The sequence below is a fragment of the Mustela putorius genome, unplaced genomic scaffold, assembly GCF_011764305.1.
Source record: "Mustela putorius furo isolate JIRA1106 unplaced genomic scaffold, ASM1176430v1.1 tig00003863_pilon_pilon_pilon, whole genome shotgun sequence".
Taxonomy (NCBI): domain Eukaryota; kingdom Metazoa; phylum Chordata; class Mammalia; order Carnivora; family Mustelidae; genus Mustela; species Mustela putorius.
The window spans coordinates 24,361,299-24,380,162 of NW_025422015.1; the positions used below are offsets into that span (position 1 = coordinate 24,361,299).

At 36.2% G+C, this 18,864-nt stretch overlaps 1 protein-coding gene across 5 annotated transcripts in view; it reads right to left on the reverse strand.

The window, feature by feature from the left end:
* Window positions 1–18,864, reverse strand: part of LAMA2 (laminin subunit alpha 2) — a 637,158-nt gene that overhangs the window by 478,755 nt on the left and 139,539 nt on the right. For all 5 annotated transcript variants that reach the window (XM_045066381.1, XM_045066380.1, XM_045066378.1 and 2 more), the window contains exons 2-3: window positions 13,435–13,605; window positions 6,880–6,992 (exon numbers count right to left, since the gene is read on the reverse strand). In XM_045066381.1, the coding sequence (XP_044922316.1) occupies window positions 6,880–6,992; window positions 13,435–13,605 (284 nt within the window). The remainder of the gene's footprint in view (window positions 1–6,879; window positions 6,993–13,434; window positions 13,606–18,864) is intronic.

An 18,864-nucleotide genomic window follows, 5' to 3' on the forward strand; every position in this document is an offset into this window, starting at 1 on the left:
AACGACTATGAGACACATGAAAAAATGCTCACCATCACTCATCATTAGGGAAATACAAATCAAAACCACAATGAGATACCACCTCACCTGATAGTTGGCTAAAATCAAAAACTCAGAAAACAACAGTTGTTGGCAAGGATGTGGAGAAAGGGCAACCCTCTTGAACTGTTGGTGGGAATGCAAAGTGGTTCAGCCACTCAAAAAAACAGTATGGAGTTTCTGCAGAAGGTTAAAAAATAGAGCTACCTTATGCCCTAGCAATTGTACTACTGGGTATATATCCAAACGATATAAAAATGCTGACTCGAAGGGGTACATGCCCCCTTTGTTTCAGAAACAAAACAGATGAGCATGGGGAAAAGAAGGTATAATAAAATGAGATAATAGCAGAGAGGGAAGCAAACCGTAAGAGAAGTTTAACTATAGAGAACAAAGTGAGGGCTGTTGGAGGGGAAGAAAATAGGGGGTATGCACTAAATGGATGATGGGCATTAAGGAGGGGACTTGTTGGGATGAGCACTGGTTGTTATATGTAAGTGATGAATCACTTAATTTTCTTCTGAAACCAGTACTATATGTTAACTAACTTGAATTTAAATGAATGAGTGAATATATGAATGAATATTCAAAATAAAATAAAATAAAATAAAATAAAATAAAATAAAACGATTTCACAGAGGAGCCAAGCATATATCAACAATAACAAAACTGGCACTGGCTGAAATCATACAGCTCAAAATGAAAGGGAGAACTAAGGAGTGGTCAACTCTCTTGCTGAATCAACAACAAACAAACATTTAGTGATATTTACCTATTCATTATAAAACTGCTGTCCTTGACTCCCGGTAGAGTAATAGCTCATTTTATGCTGAATAACCTATTAATCTTTCATGCTATAGGTGGAAAAGACAGAAGTTATGCCATTTTAGAAGCATACTAAAATATACAAGAAAATGAAAACTCTGGTTTCCTGTTTTACAACAAAATAGTTGTTAGTTGCACTCTCTCACAGAAGTCAAGATATCATAGTGTGGTGGTATAGTTCAGGGTCTTGATTCAAACACTCTAGGCTGAACTCTCAGCCCCACCCGAAATAGGCTTTGTAAAAAGGCCAAGTCACTTGACTTTTCTAAGCATAAGTGTTCTTTAACTATTAAATAAGGATCATAATTCCAGCTGACCTTTTAAGATTTTTGTGAGAAGTAAATAAATAATAAGGATGTCTACATTTTCTGTATTGTCAATGCACTGAAATATGCTTGCCTGCAACTTTGTCCTTAGCTAAAAAAATTTCTAGGAACACATTCCAGTTTGTTACTCCAAAGCCTAAGACAAAATAAGAGGTTTCAAGCTCTTTCTCCTTGAGGAATTCCATTATAAAAATATCATAAAACCGGGGCACCTGGGTGGCTCAGTGGGTTAAAGCCTCTGCCTTCGGCTCAGGTCATGATCCCAGGGTCCTGGGATCAAGCCCCACATCGGGCTCTTTGCTCAGCAGGGAGCCTGCTTTCTCCTCTCTCTCTGCCTGCCTCTCTGCCTACTTGTGATCTGTCTGTCAAATAAATAAATAAAATCTTAAAAAAAAAGAAAAAGAAAAAAAATATCATAAAACCTTCTTAATGTTTTACATCATCAAAACACTGACTAAATTAAAATTGTGAGTCAAGTAAAAATAAAGATTTATTGTTTTGCAAATTGGGCTGCCTTTCTCTTGAACACACAGTAGGTTGATTTTCAGGAAGTAGGCAGGGGCCAAAGCAAATGAGGACACTGGGCAGCAGTGACACCCTGAGATATAGGAGATGTACCACTTACACTAGGTGTATTCTAGACTTTGGAGTTAGATAGTACTGTCTTATAAATAGAAACCTACAACTTGCTATGAAGACTGAACTATAAAAGATGTCTTGGATTATTCACTCATCTTAAGGCTATTAAACTAAACAGGAGGAAGAGTGAGTAGGAAAAAAAATCCACATAACTCTTTAGATACTATTTGAGAATGCATGAGTGGGGAATGCAAAGCAAACCTAGGAAAATATAAAATGGCTTCAGTGTAAAATGGGCTTTCAGGTAGACTCTGATCTGTTGAATTAATATTGATAGGTTTGAAGCACTGAAAGAAGAATGAATACCTATTCTTCCGGAACTATTTCAGAAAACAGAGATGAAAAGAAAACTTCCAAACTCATTCTATGAGGTCAGCATTAATTACCTTAGTTCCAAAACCAAAGAATCCACTAAAAATGAAAATTATAGACCAGTATCCCTAATGAGCATAGATTCTCACCAAGATATAGTTAATAAGAATCAACAGCACATTAAAAAGATTACTCACACATGACCAAGTAGGATTTATTCCTGGGCTGCAAGGGTGGTACAACATCTGCAAATCTATCAATGTAATATGCTACATCAATAAAAGAAAGGACAAGAACCATATGATACTCTCAATAGATGTAAAAAAGTATTTGACAGAATACAGCATCTTTTCTTGATAAAAACTCTCTGCCATGTAGGGATAGAGGAACATACCTCAATAGCATAAAAGCCATACACGAAAAAATCCACAGCAAATATCATCCTCAATGAGGAAGAACTGAGAACTTTTCTCCTAAGGTCATGAATACAACAGGGATGTCCACTCTCACCACTGTTGTTCAACACAGTACTAGAAGTCCTGGCTCAACAATTAGACAACAAAAAGAAATTAAAGTCATCCAAACCAGCAAGGAGGAAGTCAAAACTTTCATTCTTTGCAGACGACATGACACTCTATGTAGAAACCTGAAAGTCCCCACCAACATATTGTTAGAACTCATTCATTGAATTCAGCAAAGTGGCAGGATATAATATCAATGCATGGAAGTGAGTTGCATTTCTATACATAGCAACATAGGGAATAGAAAGAGACATAAGGGAGTTGATTCCATTTATAACTGCACCAAAAATAAGATACCTAGGAATAAACCTAATCAAAAAGGTAAAAAAGATCTATACTCTGAAAACTATAGAATACATACAAAAGAAATTGAGGAAGACACAAACAAATGGAAGAGCATTCCATGCTCATGAATTGGAAGAACAAATATTGTTAAAATGTCTCAACTACCCAAAGCAATCCACACATTCAATGCAATCCCTATCAAAATACCAGCAACGTTTTTCACAGAGCTGCAACAAACAATCCCAAAATTTGTATGGAACCAGAATAGACCCCAATTAGCCAAAGCAATGTTGAAAAAGAAAACCAAAGCTAGAGGAATCACCAATCCAGACTTTAAGTTATATCACAACTTTTGCATCAACTTGGATGGGACTGGAGGAGATTATGTTTAGTGAAATAATTCAAACAGAAAGTCGATTACCATATGGTTTCACTTATTTGTGAAACCTAAGAAATAGCATGGAGGACATCAAAAAAAGGGGGGAAATGAAGGAGGAGAAATCAGAGTGGGAGATGAACCATGAAAGACTATGGGCTCTGGGAAACTGAGTTTTAGAAGGAAGAAGGTTGGGGGAATGAGTGAGCCCAGTGATGGGTATTAAGGAGGGTGCGGATTGAGTGGAACACTGGGTGTTATAAGCAAACAATGAATCATGGAATACTACAACAAAAACTAATGATGTATTGTATGGTGACTAACATAACACAATAAAAAAATTTTTAAAAAATAATAAATAAATAGGATAAGATAGTCAATGGGGGGATTAAAAAAAATAAAAAACAAAGCTGTAATCATCAAAACAGTACGGTACTGACACAAAAACAGACACATAGCTCAATGGAACAGAATAGAGAAACCAAAAATGGACCCTCAACTTTATGGTCAACTCATCTTCAACAAAGCAAGAAAGAATATCTAATTGGAAAAAGTTAATTCAACAAATGGTGTTGGGAAAATTGGACAGTCATATGGAGAAGAATGAAACTGGACCATTTCCTTATACCATATACTAAAATAGAATTAAAATGGATGAAAGACCTAAATGTGAGATAGGAAACCATCAAAATTCTAGAAAAGAGCACAGGCAGCAACCTCTGTGACCTTGGTAGAAGCAACTTCTTGCTAGACACATCTCCAAAGGCAAGAGAAATGAGAGCAAAAATTAACTCTTAGGAGTTCAGCAAGATAAAAAGCCTCTGCACAGCAAAGGAAATAGTCAACAAAACTTAAAGGTAACCTATGGACTGGGAGACATTTCCAAATGTCTTATCAGATAAAGGGCTAGTGTCCAAAACCTATAATGAACTTAGCAAACTCAATACTCAAAACAATAACAACAAAATCCAGCCAAGAAATGGGCAGAAGATATTAACAGACAGTTCTCCAAAGATATACAAATGGACAACAGACACATGAAAACACACTCGACATCACTTACCATCAGAGAAACATAAATCAAAACCACAATGAGATATCATCTCACCTGTCAGAATGGCTAAAATTAACAAGCTAGGAAACAAAAGATATTGGCAAGGATGTGGAAAAAGGGGGACCCTCTTGATGGGAATGCGAACTGGTATAGCCACTCTAAAGAACAGTATGGAGATTCCTCAAAATGTTAAAATTAGAGCTACCCTATGACCCAGCAATTGTACTATTGGGTATATATCTAAAGGATACAAACATAATGATTTGAAGGGGTATGTGCACCCCAATATTATAGCAGCATTATCCACAATAACCAAAATATGGAAAGAGCCCGGATATCCGTCAACAGATGAGTGGAGATACACATCACACACACACACGTACACACACACACACACACACACACACACACAGGAATATTACTCAACCTTTAAAAAAAAAAAAAAAGGAAATCTTGCCATTTGCCATGACATGGACTGAACTAGAGGGTATTATGCTAAGTCAGAAAAAGACAAATACCATAAGATTTCAATCATGTGGAATTTAAGAAGTAGGACAGATGAATATAGTATGGAGAAGAGAAAGAAAGATAAGGTAAGATGAAAACAGAGAAGGAGGCAAATCATGAGACTCTTAACTATAGGAAACAAATGGAGGGTTGCTAGAGGGGAGTGGGGGGGTTAAAGCAACTGCATGATGGGCAGTAAGGAGGGCACTTGAAGTAATGAGTACTGTGTGTTGTATACAACTTATTTATCACTAAATTCTATGTCTGAAGCTAGTATTACAGACTATGTTAATTAAATTGAATTTAAATAAGAAATTTTAAAAACAAAAATGCTAAAAATATATAGATATGTGGATATGTGCTCCATGTACATTTAAAGAGTAAGTCGAGAGTTAACTAGAGAAATTGACCATCACTATTTATTAATTCCCTATCCCAGAACATGACACAAAGCAACAGACAGCAGACTTACTTCTGATTGGGAAGGCTGAATTTCAATAACCAAATGAACAAGGAGAAGCATGGTGACTGATAAAGGGCCAAGTTGTCTTTATCAGAAGAGGGATGAAGTGCATTCTGAGGGTAGGATCCTGAGGGTATTCATGCACAACTCTTCATTGACCTAATGCATGATTGATCAGTGTTGTAGTTTGCCTTGTTATTCCTTGATAGTACTCAGACTTCCTGAGAAATGCCATTAACTCAGGGCTGACATTAACTGTTAGAATGAGTAGACATGAATCTTTGCCAGCTGGCAATTTAGCTGCAGCCCTGAGCTCTCCTGTCACCTTGGTAAGGTCCTGAGTTGTCCTAGATGGATGAGAGGAGGGTTTCCTTTGAGACTCACCAAACAGCAATTTTTAGTTCCTGAGTGTGTCTACCCTGGCAAAAAATGGACTCAAACTCTGGCAGGGAGGGCGAAGGTGGGGGGGAGATTAAACTCCTGTTGATGACAAAAAGCATCAATATGTGAAGTGATTGGTGGCTATCTGGTCCCCTGGAAATGTGACTAAGCCCATTGGCTGGTGCCTCCCCTCACTATGACCACCAGTGGATTCTCAACATCTACAACCTATACAAAGTATCTATCACTAATTATCTTAGCCATTCCACCTTCACTAACTCACAATGTTTTGCTGCTCTGACTCCACTGGGTATGGGAGGAGTAACTGAGAGCCTTTCCTACACTGATTCCAGGGAAGGAGAAACAGGATGATACAGAAGTTGTCCAAGTTAAACGCCCCCAGTCTCAGCCCTCAGTCAATTAAATTAGCTTTCGTGTTTGGAATAACAGCAAAATATGGCAACATTTTACCAGATTCTATCCAATTTTCAAGCCTAAATAATTTGGGGTGATGGTAATTCTTGATTAGTAAGTTCAACATGACCTCACTTATTGTGAATGGAAAGAAAAAAGAGATTAAGTGTAGAAGGCACCCAGGCCTCTGCCACACAAACTCTAATAACTTCAACATCAATTTTGTACAACTACAAGGCTTGTTACCTCGTTTAGTGGCCCAAGTTTAATTTAAGAATCAACTGTCACAGCTTGTTCAACTCTCAGTAATGAGAGGCAATTTACTCAAGAGCTCTGTTATCCAAGAACCTTTCAGAGCACACACCATGAGCAGAGCAGGAGCGCTGTGTTATTTTAAAAGTTAAAAATGGCACCAATATATTTTCTTTATGTAAAACTTTGTTGATCTATATTTTCATCATTCACTCTCATTAGTCAAAACAGAATCAGCTCCTAATTCAGTTCTAAACACTTCATGGGAACTCATTTTCCTTGTGCTTTAGAAATAAATGTCAACTATTTCTAAATAACAATATCCTAAAGGAAGGGGCCCCTTTGTGCCTCATATTAATAACAGAGGGCAATAAGAAAAGTATCCTTTCACCCAAGAGCCACTAACTAAACAAATAGTAAATCCAAGATACAACTTTAAAAGTGGAAAATGATTTAAAAACAATAAAAAAAGAAAGGCACTATACCTGCTGTAAATCCAGTGTAATTGTCACATAATGGTATTCAATTCCATTCTTAATACTGGGACTCTGCCACCAAGTGTTCTTTCCATCAATAGCATTTGTAATCGGGTGTCTCTCTTTTGAATCAGCAGCAATATGTGAAAGGACAAAAAAAAAAAATCATATAATGAATGTATAGCTATTTCTTTAAAGAAAAAAAAATAAAAACTAAGTTGAAAGCATCATCATGTGAATATCAAACATCAAAATAACATAAAAAGAGAGCAATTCACATCTTCAACAGATTTCATTAATGCCAACTTTTCCACAGCACTCTATAAGGTAGCATGAAATGCCTTAATAGTTAGGCTGTAAGAGAAGAAGTGCTCAACACTCTGGTCATCAATTCAAATAGGGAACTTTAAAGATTACTACAGAAATTAAGTGTGAAGAAATAATATTGAGATCTAATGGATGTGTCAGTCATTCAAAGAAGCAAAGCTCTATACTGTCTGAGGCAGCTCTAGTAAGCCATCCACTTTGTGAACAAAACAAAAAACCCTAAATTGTGGTTGAAAGGTACTTGAAGATCTATCCTTCTGACACATTCATTATTACCAAGACTTGGGCACTCTGGGGTTATATGGGTTTAATATAAAATGCTGTCAAATCCATCCTATGAGACTTTTTGCAGTCAGTCCTTTACTGGCCAACTTCTAACCACTATTTAAAAATATAATGAAAGATGGGGTGCCTGGTGGTTCAGTCTGTTGAGCATCCAACTCTTGCTCTCAGGGCTGTGAGATCAAGCCCCACATGGGGCTCCCATGTTCAGCCAGGAGCCTGCTTGAGATCTTCTCTCTCCTTCTCCCTTGGCTCCTCCCGCTGCTCACATTGTAAATCTCTCTCATAAATAAGTATATATTTAAATATATATTTATATAAAATGAAAGATACTCCAAACCTCCCATCTAGCATTTGACCATCCCCATCATCACTAACTCAATGGAGAACAGAGAATAGCACACGAAACTCTGTCCTACCAACAGAATGTGGATCTTCCCTCACCTTTACTCCAGGTATATGAGAACAGAACTCAGTGTGCAAATTAAAAGGAAGACTGGAGACAGATGACAGGAGGATGGACAATCACGCCACCCCGCCCCACCCCACTCCTGCAGTCTTTTCTTGACATCCCTTTCCTTCTCATACTCCTCAAACCTCACATTTCCTCCAACTTAGCATTGTGCCTCTCACAACAGCAGCCAATACCCCTAAAGTGCCAAAGTCCTCATTCTGTTTTGGTTCTTAGTCATGGGTTCTTGTCTGAAATCTGTTCTCATTTTCCAAGTAACACAAAAATTCCATTTTAGATTTTTGGGTTTTTTCTTCCTCTCTTCTAAATAGGCCCAGCTCATTCACAGGTGAAGATGGCAGGATTGGAGGTGGATGGAGATATTCTTATTTCTATCCCAAGGGCTGCACTAAACTACTTAACTTCCTAAATTCTCACTTGAAAGCCAATATATTTAACCACAGAAATGTACACAAACTGGAAGCTAGCTTCCCTGCTATACTTCTGTACATTACGGATTACGTATGCCTTGGGGTGTCAGTCTTGAGAACTTTTTAACACTACTTCTCTGGGGAGATGTTTCAAATTAATGGCCTAAGAGTAACCTTCTAGATTAGAACACAATCTTTCTTGTAAATGGAAGGAATATTTCAAATAATGATCAAACAATATCACTACAAGCAATAATCATGAACCCTCCCTTTGCCTACATCATGTAGTAATGTAGACATGTACTCTGATGATAACGGTGATGAAAAAAGCATGAGATCTGGAATATGGAGAGTTGGAAGATATGGAGCTAGATGTTACTCCTGGCTCCACCATTTGGTATTTAACCATGGCATCTCATTTAAATTGTGTGTGCAATTTCTGAAATAGGAGGAACAAAACTCCACTCCAAAGCAGTGATTCCCAGATTAATTTTCAGAAAAAAAACTGAAAAAATGTAGATGAGAGATGTGTGGAATTGATGAGAGTCCTGGCTCTTCAATGATGCAAGTCACAGTAAACTTCAGTAACCACAGTAACCTTCTCTGTCATTTAATACACTGACACTATTACTTTACCAAATAATGAAAAACTGAAACCAACAGAAGCTTTAAAGAAACATAATTTCTAAATGAAGAACAGTCCTTTAAAATGTGTTCATTGTTGTCATTAAAAATTCAGAATTTCTCACTTTCTCATTTTTCCATGGACCAGTAAACATACCTTGGATGAGAACTCTAAACTAACATGGTTACCAGAGGAACATTACAGCTATTAATATTCTAACCATTATGCATATACATAAAATAAATTATACATCTGTTCAAAATGTACACTGTTCTGAATCTTAATTAGAGCTGAAATGCATTTAATAAAAAATTTGAAAAGAACAACAAAACCAAGCAAAATGAAGTCCTCAATGCAACAGGAATTTCGTAATAAATGAAATCATCTTCAAAAGAAAAATTTTTATTCAAAACTGCATATTCACTAAATCTGCCATTTTTAGAGCAAATACTTTGACCCTATTAGTTTTATTACAATAGCCTATTATGACTTTTTTGATTAAATTCATAGAGTCTTATGTCCTTGAGTTACTTATGGGAATGTGAGAGCACAGGACAAGACAAAAATATTCTATTTTTATTGATAAATTATTTAGTTCAGCTAAGCAACTGGATGGATTTTGTTTTGTATCAAGTCTTCTCATATTCACAGTCCACTGAGATGGGGCATCCTATCTCATTATTGAAAAGTAAAACTGCTGAATGTATTTAATAATTGGCACTTGTTCTGTTGAAGCTAGGAAAGGTATCAGGTCTTCATAACGACAGCAAATACCATAAGCAAAACCAAATATCAGATAAATGCCCTTGTGGTATCAGTGGTGCTGAAATTGGCACATTAGAAGTCAGAACCACGAGTGAAATATTTCTGACATTGCTTCTGAAGAAAAATAAATATCACAGCAAACATTCCCCAAACATCCTCAGGAATCTTCTTTATAGACTGTGGGTTTAATATGTGATCGAAAAACACACACACACAACCACATTTCCAAATCAAATTTGTGGCTCTTAGGTAATTCTGAGAGAAGCTATATAATTGGAAATTTTGATACCTGCCACCTCAGGTCAGATTGAAATGAGAATTAGTCACGAAAATGAAGACTGGGAGATGAATCAACAATTAACTATAATCCCCATTATGAAAGTTTAATCATAATTAATTTGCAAATACTGATTAATTGTTGGCATACCTCCCTTATTTAGAATGAGATAGAAACTTATAACATCCTCAACAGGGATAGCTACACAAGTCAATCTAAGGGCTAACTGCATCAGAAAATTGGCAAAGGAATCATTGATGAGGTAAATCTTTCAAACTGCTAGTTTTTAATTGGGAAGCACAATCTATTAACAGGAAGTTCAAGTTTCCTTTTCTCTTTATGGCAATGAGTACAGGCCTGACAGATTTGTTCTAGCTGTTCAATGAATTTGTAAAACTTTATCATCTGTTGCTCCAACTTCTCCTAAAATATATTCATGTAGTTTATTGCTAGTTGCTTAATCTTACAGGGTATTGTTCTTTCTAAATTTCTAGTTTCAAAACAGGAAATTGAAATGTACTGAAGTTGGTACCTTAAAATTAATCACACAAAGTAAATCCAGACTATAAGTTTAAAGAACACTTTAGGTAAATAAAAATGAGGAAACAGAAAGACTACCCTCTTTACAGCTTACTTAGTTACTAAAATATTCTGTTCACCTTTGTCTCAATATAAAGCTATGGGATGGGCTTGCCTAAATGCAGATGTCTTCCAACTGAGACACAAGACTGAAGGGGGAAGTGACAGAGTCGCTCTTGGACTCAGTTTCGCAAATGCATCTCAACCATTTTTCCAGCCAAGAGTCTCCATTCAATTATTTTCCACCCCAGTCTCTGCATCTGCTTTCTATTCTGTCTCGTTACTGTACATAGTTTCTTGTCTTTCTTCTTTCCTGGAATACCTTTCCCTCTAATCTCAGGCAATTAGTCTTTTTAATGCCCAACTAAGTCTCACCACCTTCTTGGAAACTTCTCTTGATACTTCAGTTCCCATTAATATTTTCCTTCTCGGAAATCCTACATCACTTATAATATGTAACCACTACGTATATAAGACTCCATGAGGCTCAGTACAAATATTTGATTCCTCCATTTTACCCCATATGGAATTCTTATGTTATTCTCATCATGGCTCAGCAATTCTCCTATTCCCTGAAAGCAGTTAAAAAAATTTTACTTCTTTCTTTAACAGAAGACGCAGACACATATCTTAATCAGAAAATCAAGAGCATTAAATAAGAATTCCCTCCTAAATACTTCCCTCCATTTTCTTCTACTCATCCTCCCTCTTTCTGATTTGATCAGTTAAAAGGTATGTGTCTCCTAATTTAAGGCTTTCCACCTGTTTAGTGACTCATCTGTTTTTACCTCTAGAGAACTACCGCCCCCACCTTTATCCTCAACTTTATCCTCAACTTTCCCGGCCTTTCCTTTTGGCACTGAACTTTGCTCAAATGCTTCCTGACTCTGAAAACCTTCAATATACGACATTTTCCTCTGTCGAAGTCCTCCATTCTCTTTCACATCAAGGATATTTGAGGGAATCTTCCTATAATCCTTTCATTCCTCTTTACCACTCATTTATCAACTCTGCGGTGTGACTTGCCACCATCAATCCACTGACTGCTTTAACAAGGTTCCCATATTGTCAAAATCAAGGAAAATCTATATTGCACTTTTCTTACTCAATTTCTTGGAAGCAGTTAACATTGAGGTTTACTCATTCTTCCTGATAATTCTTTCCTTCCTCACATGCATGGTACTTGAATCTTCTGACTTCCTTCCTTGGATTCTGTTTCTCTTTATTGACTTTCTAGATTCCACTTAACCTGCCTCTCTTAGATTTTGATGTTTCCACAGGGCTTTGACTTGGGTCCTTTATCCTTATTGTTCTATACAGAAATAAGCAGACAGGTAAGATGTGTTCCATTGCTCCCCACTCCTATGCCCATATCATAATAATCTACATCATAGAAATAACCAGAGCTGTTAAAAGGCAAGAAGGTTTCTGATGGTCACCATCTTTTTCTTAACCTTTTTGTTTTAATATTCTGATACACAGGACCACCAACTTTAAATCACAAAGGCCCCCAATTCTCCAAATAAAATATTTTCAGCATCTCTAAATTATACAATAGAGAGGTGACTATGCATTCTTCCCTTTAACCCGTTCTGATAAAAAATGCACAATACCTTCCAACTTTGTTTTGAGATTTAAAAAATGTAGATTGTGAGAGAAAGCTTCCTTCATTTTATTAAGTTTCGCAATTTAAAAAGAGAAGGAAACTAAGCAAATTTTAAAACAATATACTTGTGAAGTTTTATCCCCATTATAACTCACCTCATTGACATCACGTATTTACATTACTAACCTTCCCAATATATATATTTGATAATTTCTCAATGTGTATCTCCAAATCAATCTCTATCTCTAGAATTCTTGCACACCATCCTTTCCTTCTCTATATAAGTTCTTTACCTGTTAAATCAAATTACTCGTAATTAACTGAATGTATCCTGCTCTTCCATACCTCCAAGACTTGCACATGCTTTTTCTGTTATACTTTTCATCTTACTCTTATTTTTTTAGTACATGGGTCACTTTCTCCCAGGAATAGTTAAATAACCTCCCTCGTGTTCCCCTAACACACACTTTACTTTTCTGCTTCTCCTATTTCCCCTCTAAGTCTGTTAAGTCAAAGGCTATGTATGATTTACCATGATGCGTCAATACAATGCATTGCTAGTAGCAGGTGTTCAAATGCTTGCTGAATAAATACATAAATGAATCTGAGATATTCATGTAGTTCACAGAAGCCAGCAAGAGGGCTTTGTATGACACCTGTCCTAAAACACTCCTCTTGTGGTGTTTAAGAACCTCCATAATCTGATTCCAACCTCTGCACAAAACCCTTCTTTTAGTTAGCTTTCATTTGTACCAGGTCTGAATTTGTGACACTTCTGTCTCTCCTTCAGGCCCCTATACTGATTCTTTACTTTACACTTTTTGCCCATGTCTTCATTAACTGAAGGGAAGGACCACACCTTATTCCTGCTGGATCTTCACTGGAGTACCTAGCACATAAGTGACCCATGAATGACTAAAGCTTGGATTAACAACACATCCACATACTATTCTGGAGGCAGTAAACTTAATGACTGACACAGGTCTTCAGCTAGAAAACTTTCCTCAAGCAATGCACCTGGTACATATAAAGAACTCTGACAATGGTACATATAAAGAACTCTGACAATGTCAGAGAAGGAGTATAAAGCATTTCCCAATGGAAGAAAAATTCTAGAAATTTGGGAGACCACAGACCCTTGACTTTAATGATACTTCAACTCAAAATCTCTCAATTACAGAGCCTAGCCAGTATCATGCAAATACATACTAAAATACATACGGTTTGGATTGCTGCTGTTTTGATTGCAGATTCGACACTGGGGGTTCCTCACGGGCTGCCCAGGGACATGCTCTACCAATTTGCAATACATTTCAGGTCCTTTTTCTCCACATGTTGCATTTGTGGTGATAAGTGCATTAGAAGCAAGATTCAGGACAGCAGGGAATAAACCTGGAAAAGAAGGACAAATGAAAGATTTGTGGGCCAGAAACAACATGGTTATGATTTTGCTGCATTTTAAGATGAAGCTAAGATAGAATATTTTTCAGAACATTAATTAAAAATTAAATAATCAGTATTCAAAAATTGAATATTTGACTTAATTAAATACTCTATACAAATAGCATGTGTTCTCAAATGAACATTTCTTTTTGGGTCTTAAATATAAAATCTAAACTTATCTTAATTTTTAACCTCTAATACTTAATTAGGAAGAAAGTCCTATCTCTAACACACATTTAAAGAAAAACCCAAAGAAAAAAACTTGTTCATGTTATCAGCAAAAGATCCTTCATCCATCTCAGCTATTTTATATCTAGTAGTAAACTATAATCATATGTAAAGATTTTGTACAAGTTGCATTTATGTTTTTGTAGTCATTTTTATGCTCCAATTATTATTTAGCATTAAGTGGTTGTTATAATTTCTTTATATCCAAACTGGAGAAAAGAGCAAATGATGAAAGGATTTTGGAAAACCATTCTTTACTGTCTTCTGTGCTATAAGGCCATATTATATGGCAATATATTATCAGAAACAATGAGTATAGTAGTCTATGATCATACTACCACTTATTTCTTAGATACAATAGAAGTTTAAGCCTGCTCAGATAAATTCACAGAGACCCACTTGGTGTAGACTTGAGAAGTCTTTTCATTCCATGTGAACTTGGGTCTTTACTTTCTACAACTCAATGTCAATTTTGCTTCATACATGACTAGTATTTGTATTTTATGGATCTCTTTTCAATAACAATATATTAAAGACATTTATCAGAAGCCTCTCTAACTGAAAAACTTGTCTTGGAGAAAGTACATTTGAGATTAAAGATAATTTGACTTGAGTCTCTTATGGTTTGTCTCTCTCTGTGATTTCTTCCCATTCAATTTTCCCTCCCTTCTCCTATGGTTCTCTGCATTATTCCTTATATTTCACATATTAGTGAAACCATATAATAAGTGTCTTTCTCTGCTTGACTTATTTCACTTTACAAATCTCTTCCAGTTCCATCCATGTCAGTGAAAATGGTAGACATTCATCCTTTCTGCTGGCTGAGTAATACTCCATTGTATTTATGAACCACATCATCTTTCCCCATTCATCTGTTGAAAGACATTTTGGCTCCTTCCACAGTTTTACTATTGTGGACAGTGCTGCTATGAACATTGGGGTGCATGTGCCCCTTCTTTTCACTACATTTGTGTCTTTGGGATAAGTAACCAGTAGTGAAATTGCTGGGTCATAGGGTAGCTCTATTATAAATGTCTTGAGGAACCTCCATACTGTTTTCCAAAGTGGTTGTACCAGCTTGCATTCCCACCAACAGTGTAAGAGTGTTCCCCTTTCTCCACATCCTTGCCAACATCTGTTGTTCCTTGTCTTATTCGCGTTGGCCATTCTAATTAGTATAAGGTAATATCTCATTGTGGTTTTGATTTGCACTTCCCTAATGGCAAGTGATGTGGAGCATTTTTTTCATGTGTCTCTTCGTCATTTATATGTCTTTTTTGGAGAAGTGTCCATTCATGTCTTCTGCCCATTTCTTGACTGGATTATTTGCTTTTGGGTGTGAGTTTGAGAAGGTCTTTACAGATCTTGGATACTAACCCTTTATCTTTATGTCATTTGCAAATATCTTCCCCCATTCTGTAAGATGTTTTTCAGTTTTTTGACTGTTTCCTTTGCTGTGCTAAGGTCGCAATAGTTCATTTTTACTTTTGTTTCTCTTGACTTTAGAGACAGAACTTACCTTTTTACTCAGCTGCAGTCACTATCGTATTCATTCTTCCTGATAAGTTTATTTCTCCAACCCCCTCATTTTCCTCATCTGTATGCTCTGACCCCACTCAATAAGACATTCTACCAATGTGACATGAATACAGCTAATATGATCAGATGATCACAGGTCAGAAAAATATTAGCCATTCATAAAGATACTGTTACATATTTCATGAGGAAATGTAGAGTGGTTTCTAAATGGTAAAGTATTATAAATACAAATGTTATTTATTATATTTATTTTTTAGTTTTACTTATATAGGAGGCATATTGGAAACTACCTCAAATTTTGTGAAGTTCACCACATTACAAATTTTAAAATAATTTGATCATTCCCAAAGCATTATTTTATTCTCTAGATTGGAAAGAGATACACAATTAAATAAAGTTTGTCTGTCTTTCTCTTGTCATTCATCACCATTTTGCATTTAACTGTACAATTATTATTTCACCAAATATGCACTGAGCATGGTATACTCGATACCATAAAAGATTGGAGAATGAAAACACTATTAAGATAGGCTTATTGCGAGAAGAGATCTGAGCTGAATCTCAAAGGGGAAATAGTAGTTTATCTGGTAGAGAAAAGGAAGAAGAGAAGAGTGAACACAGCAGGCAGAGGGAACAGCATAGGAGTATGGACTTCTTTCTGAAAACTTATGTGAATTTTGAGTGACTAATGGAGTCATTGACTTTATAGTTGTTTTTTTTTTTTTTAAGATTTTATTTATTTATTTGACAGAGATCACAAGTAGGCAGAAAGGCAGGCAGAGGTGGGGGAGGGGGGTGGGGAAGCAGGCTTCCCGCTGAGCAGAGAGCCCACTGTGGGGCTCGATCCTAGGACCCTGAGATCATGACCTGAGCCAAAGGCAGAGGTTTATCCCACTGAGCCAACTATGCCCCTATAGTTGTTTTAACCAGTTAGATTAGGTGATTTTTAGAGACAGATACAGATTCAGGTATAAAGATATACAGATACAGATAGGGCTGCAGATCTAGACACATATAGATTACACAGAGTATATATAATGGTTCACATATACATCAAAACAACCCACTGCCTATTTGTCACTGTTAGTAACTTGTTTTAGTGGGATTTTTTTTCCAGGATTTTAGTGTACAGTGTAGAACAAAATTGAAAAATAGAAGGAAGACTTATGTCAGGCATCCTGTTTTCAGGTCAAAACTTCTGGTCTTGCTGGCCTGCAGAGTAAGTTTAGGTAGTTCAAGTCCTCCAAAGCCAGTTTATTTATACAAAAGGCATCTCAAGCAGTGGCCATCCAACTCTAATGCCCCAGGACACTGTCAGTTTTGTTCTGTGATCTTTGTCTCCTTCCTTCTTCAACTCTGCCTAATTCCATCTTTGACCCTGACCTTGAGTCTGTTTCTCTGTTTCACGGGTATGTGTAAGACTCCCCATGCCCTGCTTTGGTGCAGCTTGTGTGGGGCCTGATTTGAGCTGGCTCGACCTGTACATTCTCGGTTCTGAGTAATCATGGGAGGGGACCAGAAAGGAAAGATGGCAGATGAAAATTTTCTACTGCATATTGTGATTGTGATGTCTGAAAATATAGAATTGGATTACATCCCAATTACCACACTGAATAAAATGTGAGCAAAATGACATAGGTATAAAAGAATCACAGGTAGAGAAGTAACACCGATTCAAGCTATTTCATGTTCATTAAGTGATAGGACTTAATTGCTCAGTCACCCCATTGTGTAGATCTTATCAGTCTCATTTTACAAATGAAGAAATTGCAGTTCAGAGAAGATAAACAATTTACACAAAAATAAGAATTAGTAAGATTGATAACTAAGATCTGAACTCAGCCCTTTAACATAGAAGACTTATTCTTCTCAGGGCATGAAGAAGAGCCAAAACCTGGCCCTCAGCTTATCAGCTTACATATTTAATAGAAGAAACAACTTGCCCCGTTGCCACCCCTTTGTTGCTTCATAGACTTTTCTACTCATAAACAAAGATATTAATAAAATTTATATTTATTATCTTTCAGTTCTTTCCATTGACTTGTTTGTTAAACTTATTGATCATGTACTGAAAATTAAGCTTTTCAATTTAATTGCCCTGCTTTGTGGCCAAGAACAGTTGCCTTTTGAAATTTTATCAGCTATATTGCTGTTTATTTTTTTTAAAAAATCAGTAATTTGTATTGGTCAGGGAAGGTATCCAATTAGTTGCTAACAACCAATTTGAAGAGTCAGTCAATAGTTGAGTTTTTATTGAATCTTCAGCAGGTTGTATTATAGATTGCAGCCCATTTTCATTATATGTTAAATCTATTAAGCTGTACCTATTTATTCCCTTTCAAAAGCAGCAGAGCAATATTTATTGCTATATTCAATGTGGGTGGCTTGGTTAAGATTATGTAAACACTGTGAGTGTAAATGAACTACAAATAGATAGTGAACATTTATAGAGTATTGACTTAGAGCCTCTTAATTCAATTTGAGGTCATGTAATGTTAATGACATAAAAGCCAGTCATCATTACCCATACGATTATGACTGACATTTTCTTTCTGAATAGTATCTAAACTAAGTAAATTTAGTTGGATTTGTGGCATAACGAAAAAAGTCTGAACAAAAACAAATAACATTTAGGGGCACCTGGGCGGCTCAGTCATAAAGCCTCTGCCTTCAACTCAGGTCATGATCCTGGTCCTGGGATGGAGCTCTGCACCAGCCTTCCTGCTCAACAGGAAGCCTGCTTCTCCCTCTCCCACTCCCACAACTTGTGTTCCCTCTCTCATTGTCTCTCTGTCAAATAAATAAACAAATCTTTGAAAAAAAAAAAGAAAAAAATGTAACATTTATTCTCCCAATATTATTATATATTTTATTAGAGATTAGAATATGATCACTATACAGAAAATAATATACTGTTATATAATGTAGACATTTAATAAATAATCTAGAAAAAGCTAAATCATAGCATGTGAAGAATAGAAAATTTTTAAAATATGGCAAATATTTAGAAAACTCACCAAATTTTTACTTGGATGTTTTTATACTATATTTGCTAGTCTAAATACTGTGGTGTGTTCATACATATATGCATAATTGTGCTGATTTGTAACCTCAAAATCCCACACCCTGGTTTCAGAGGGCAGAAGCACTTTTAAAACCTACATATAGAGGTTCTATTTTTAATAATTGTGGAGTGGCTCCCAGTGAATCAAACCCTTCACAGATTATAGCTATGAATTCTGAAGAAAATATATTTTTTTAAAAACCCCAAATACCTGAAAACAATGGAGAACCACTCAAAACAGGTAAGGTGGGAGGGATACATATGCTTAGAAAAAGGAAGATATTGAATGTGTTTCAGACTGCACCAGGCACAGTGGTGAAAACTCAACTAGAATTCCACAGTTCCTCTCATCTATCTTTTTCTAAACAATCTTGAAA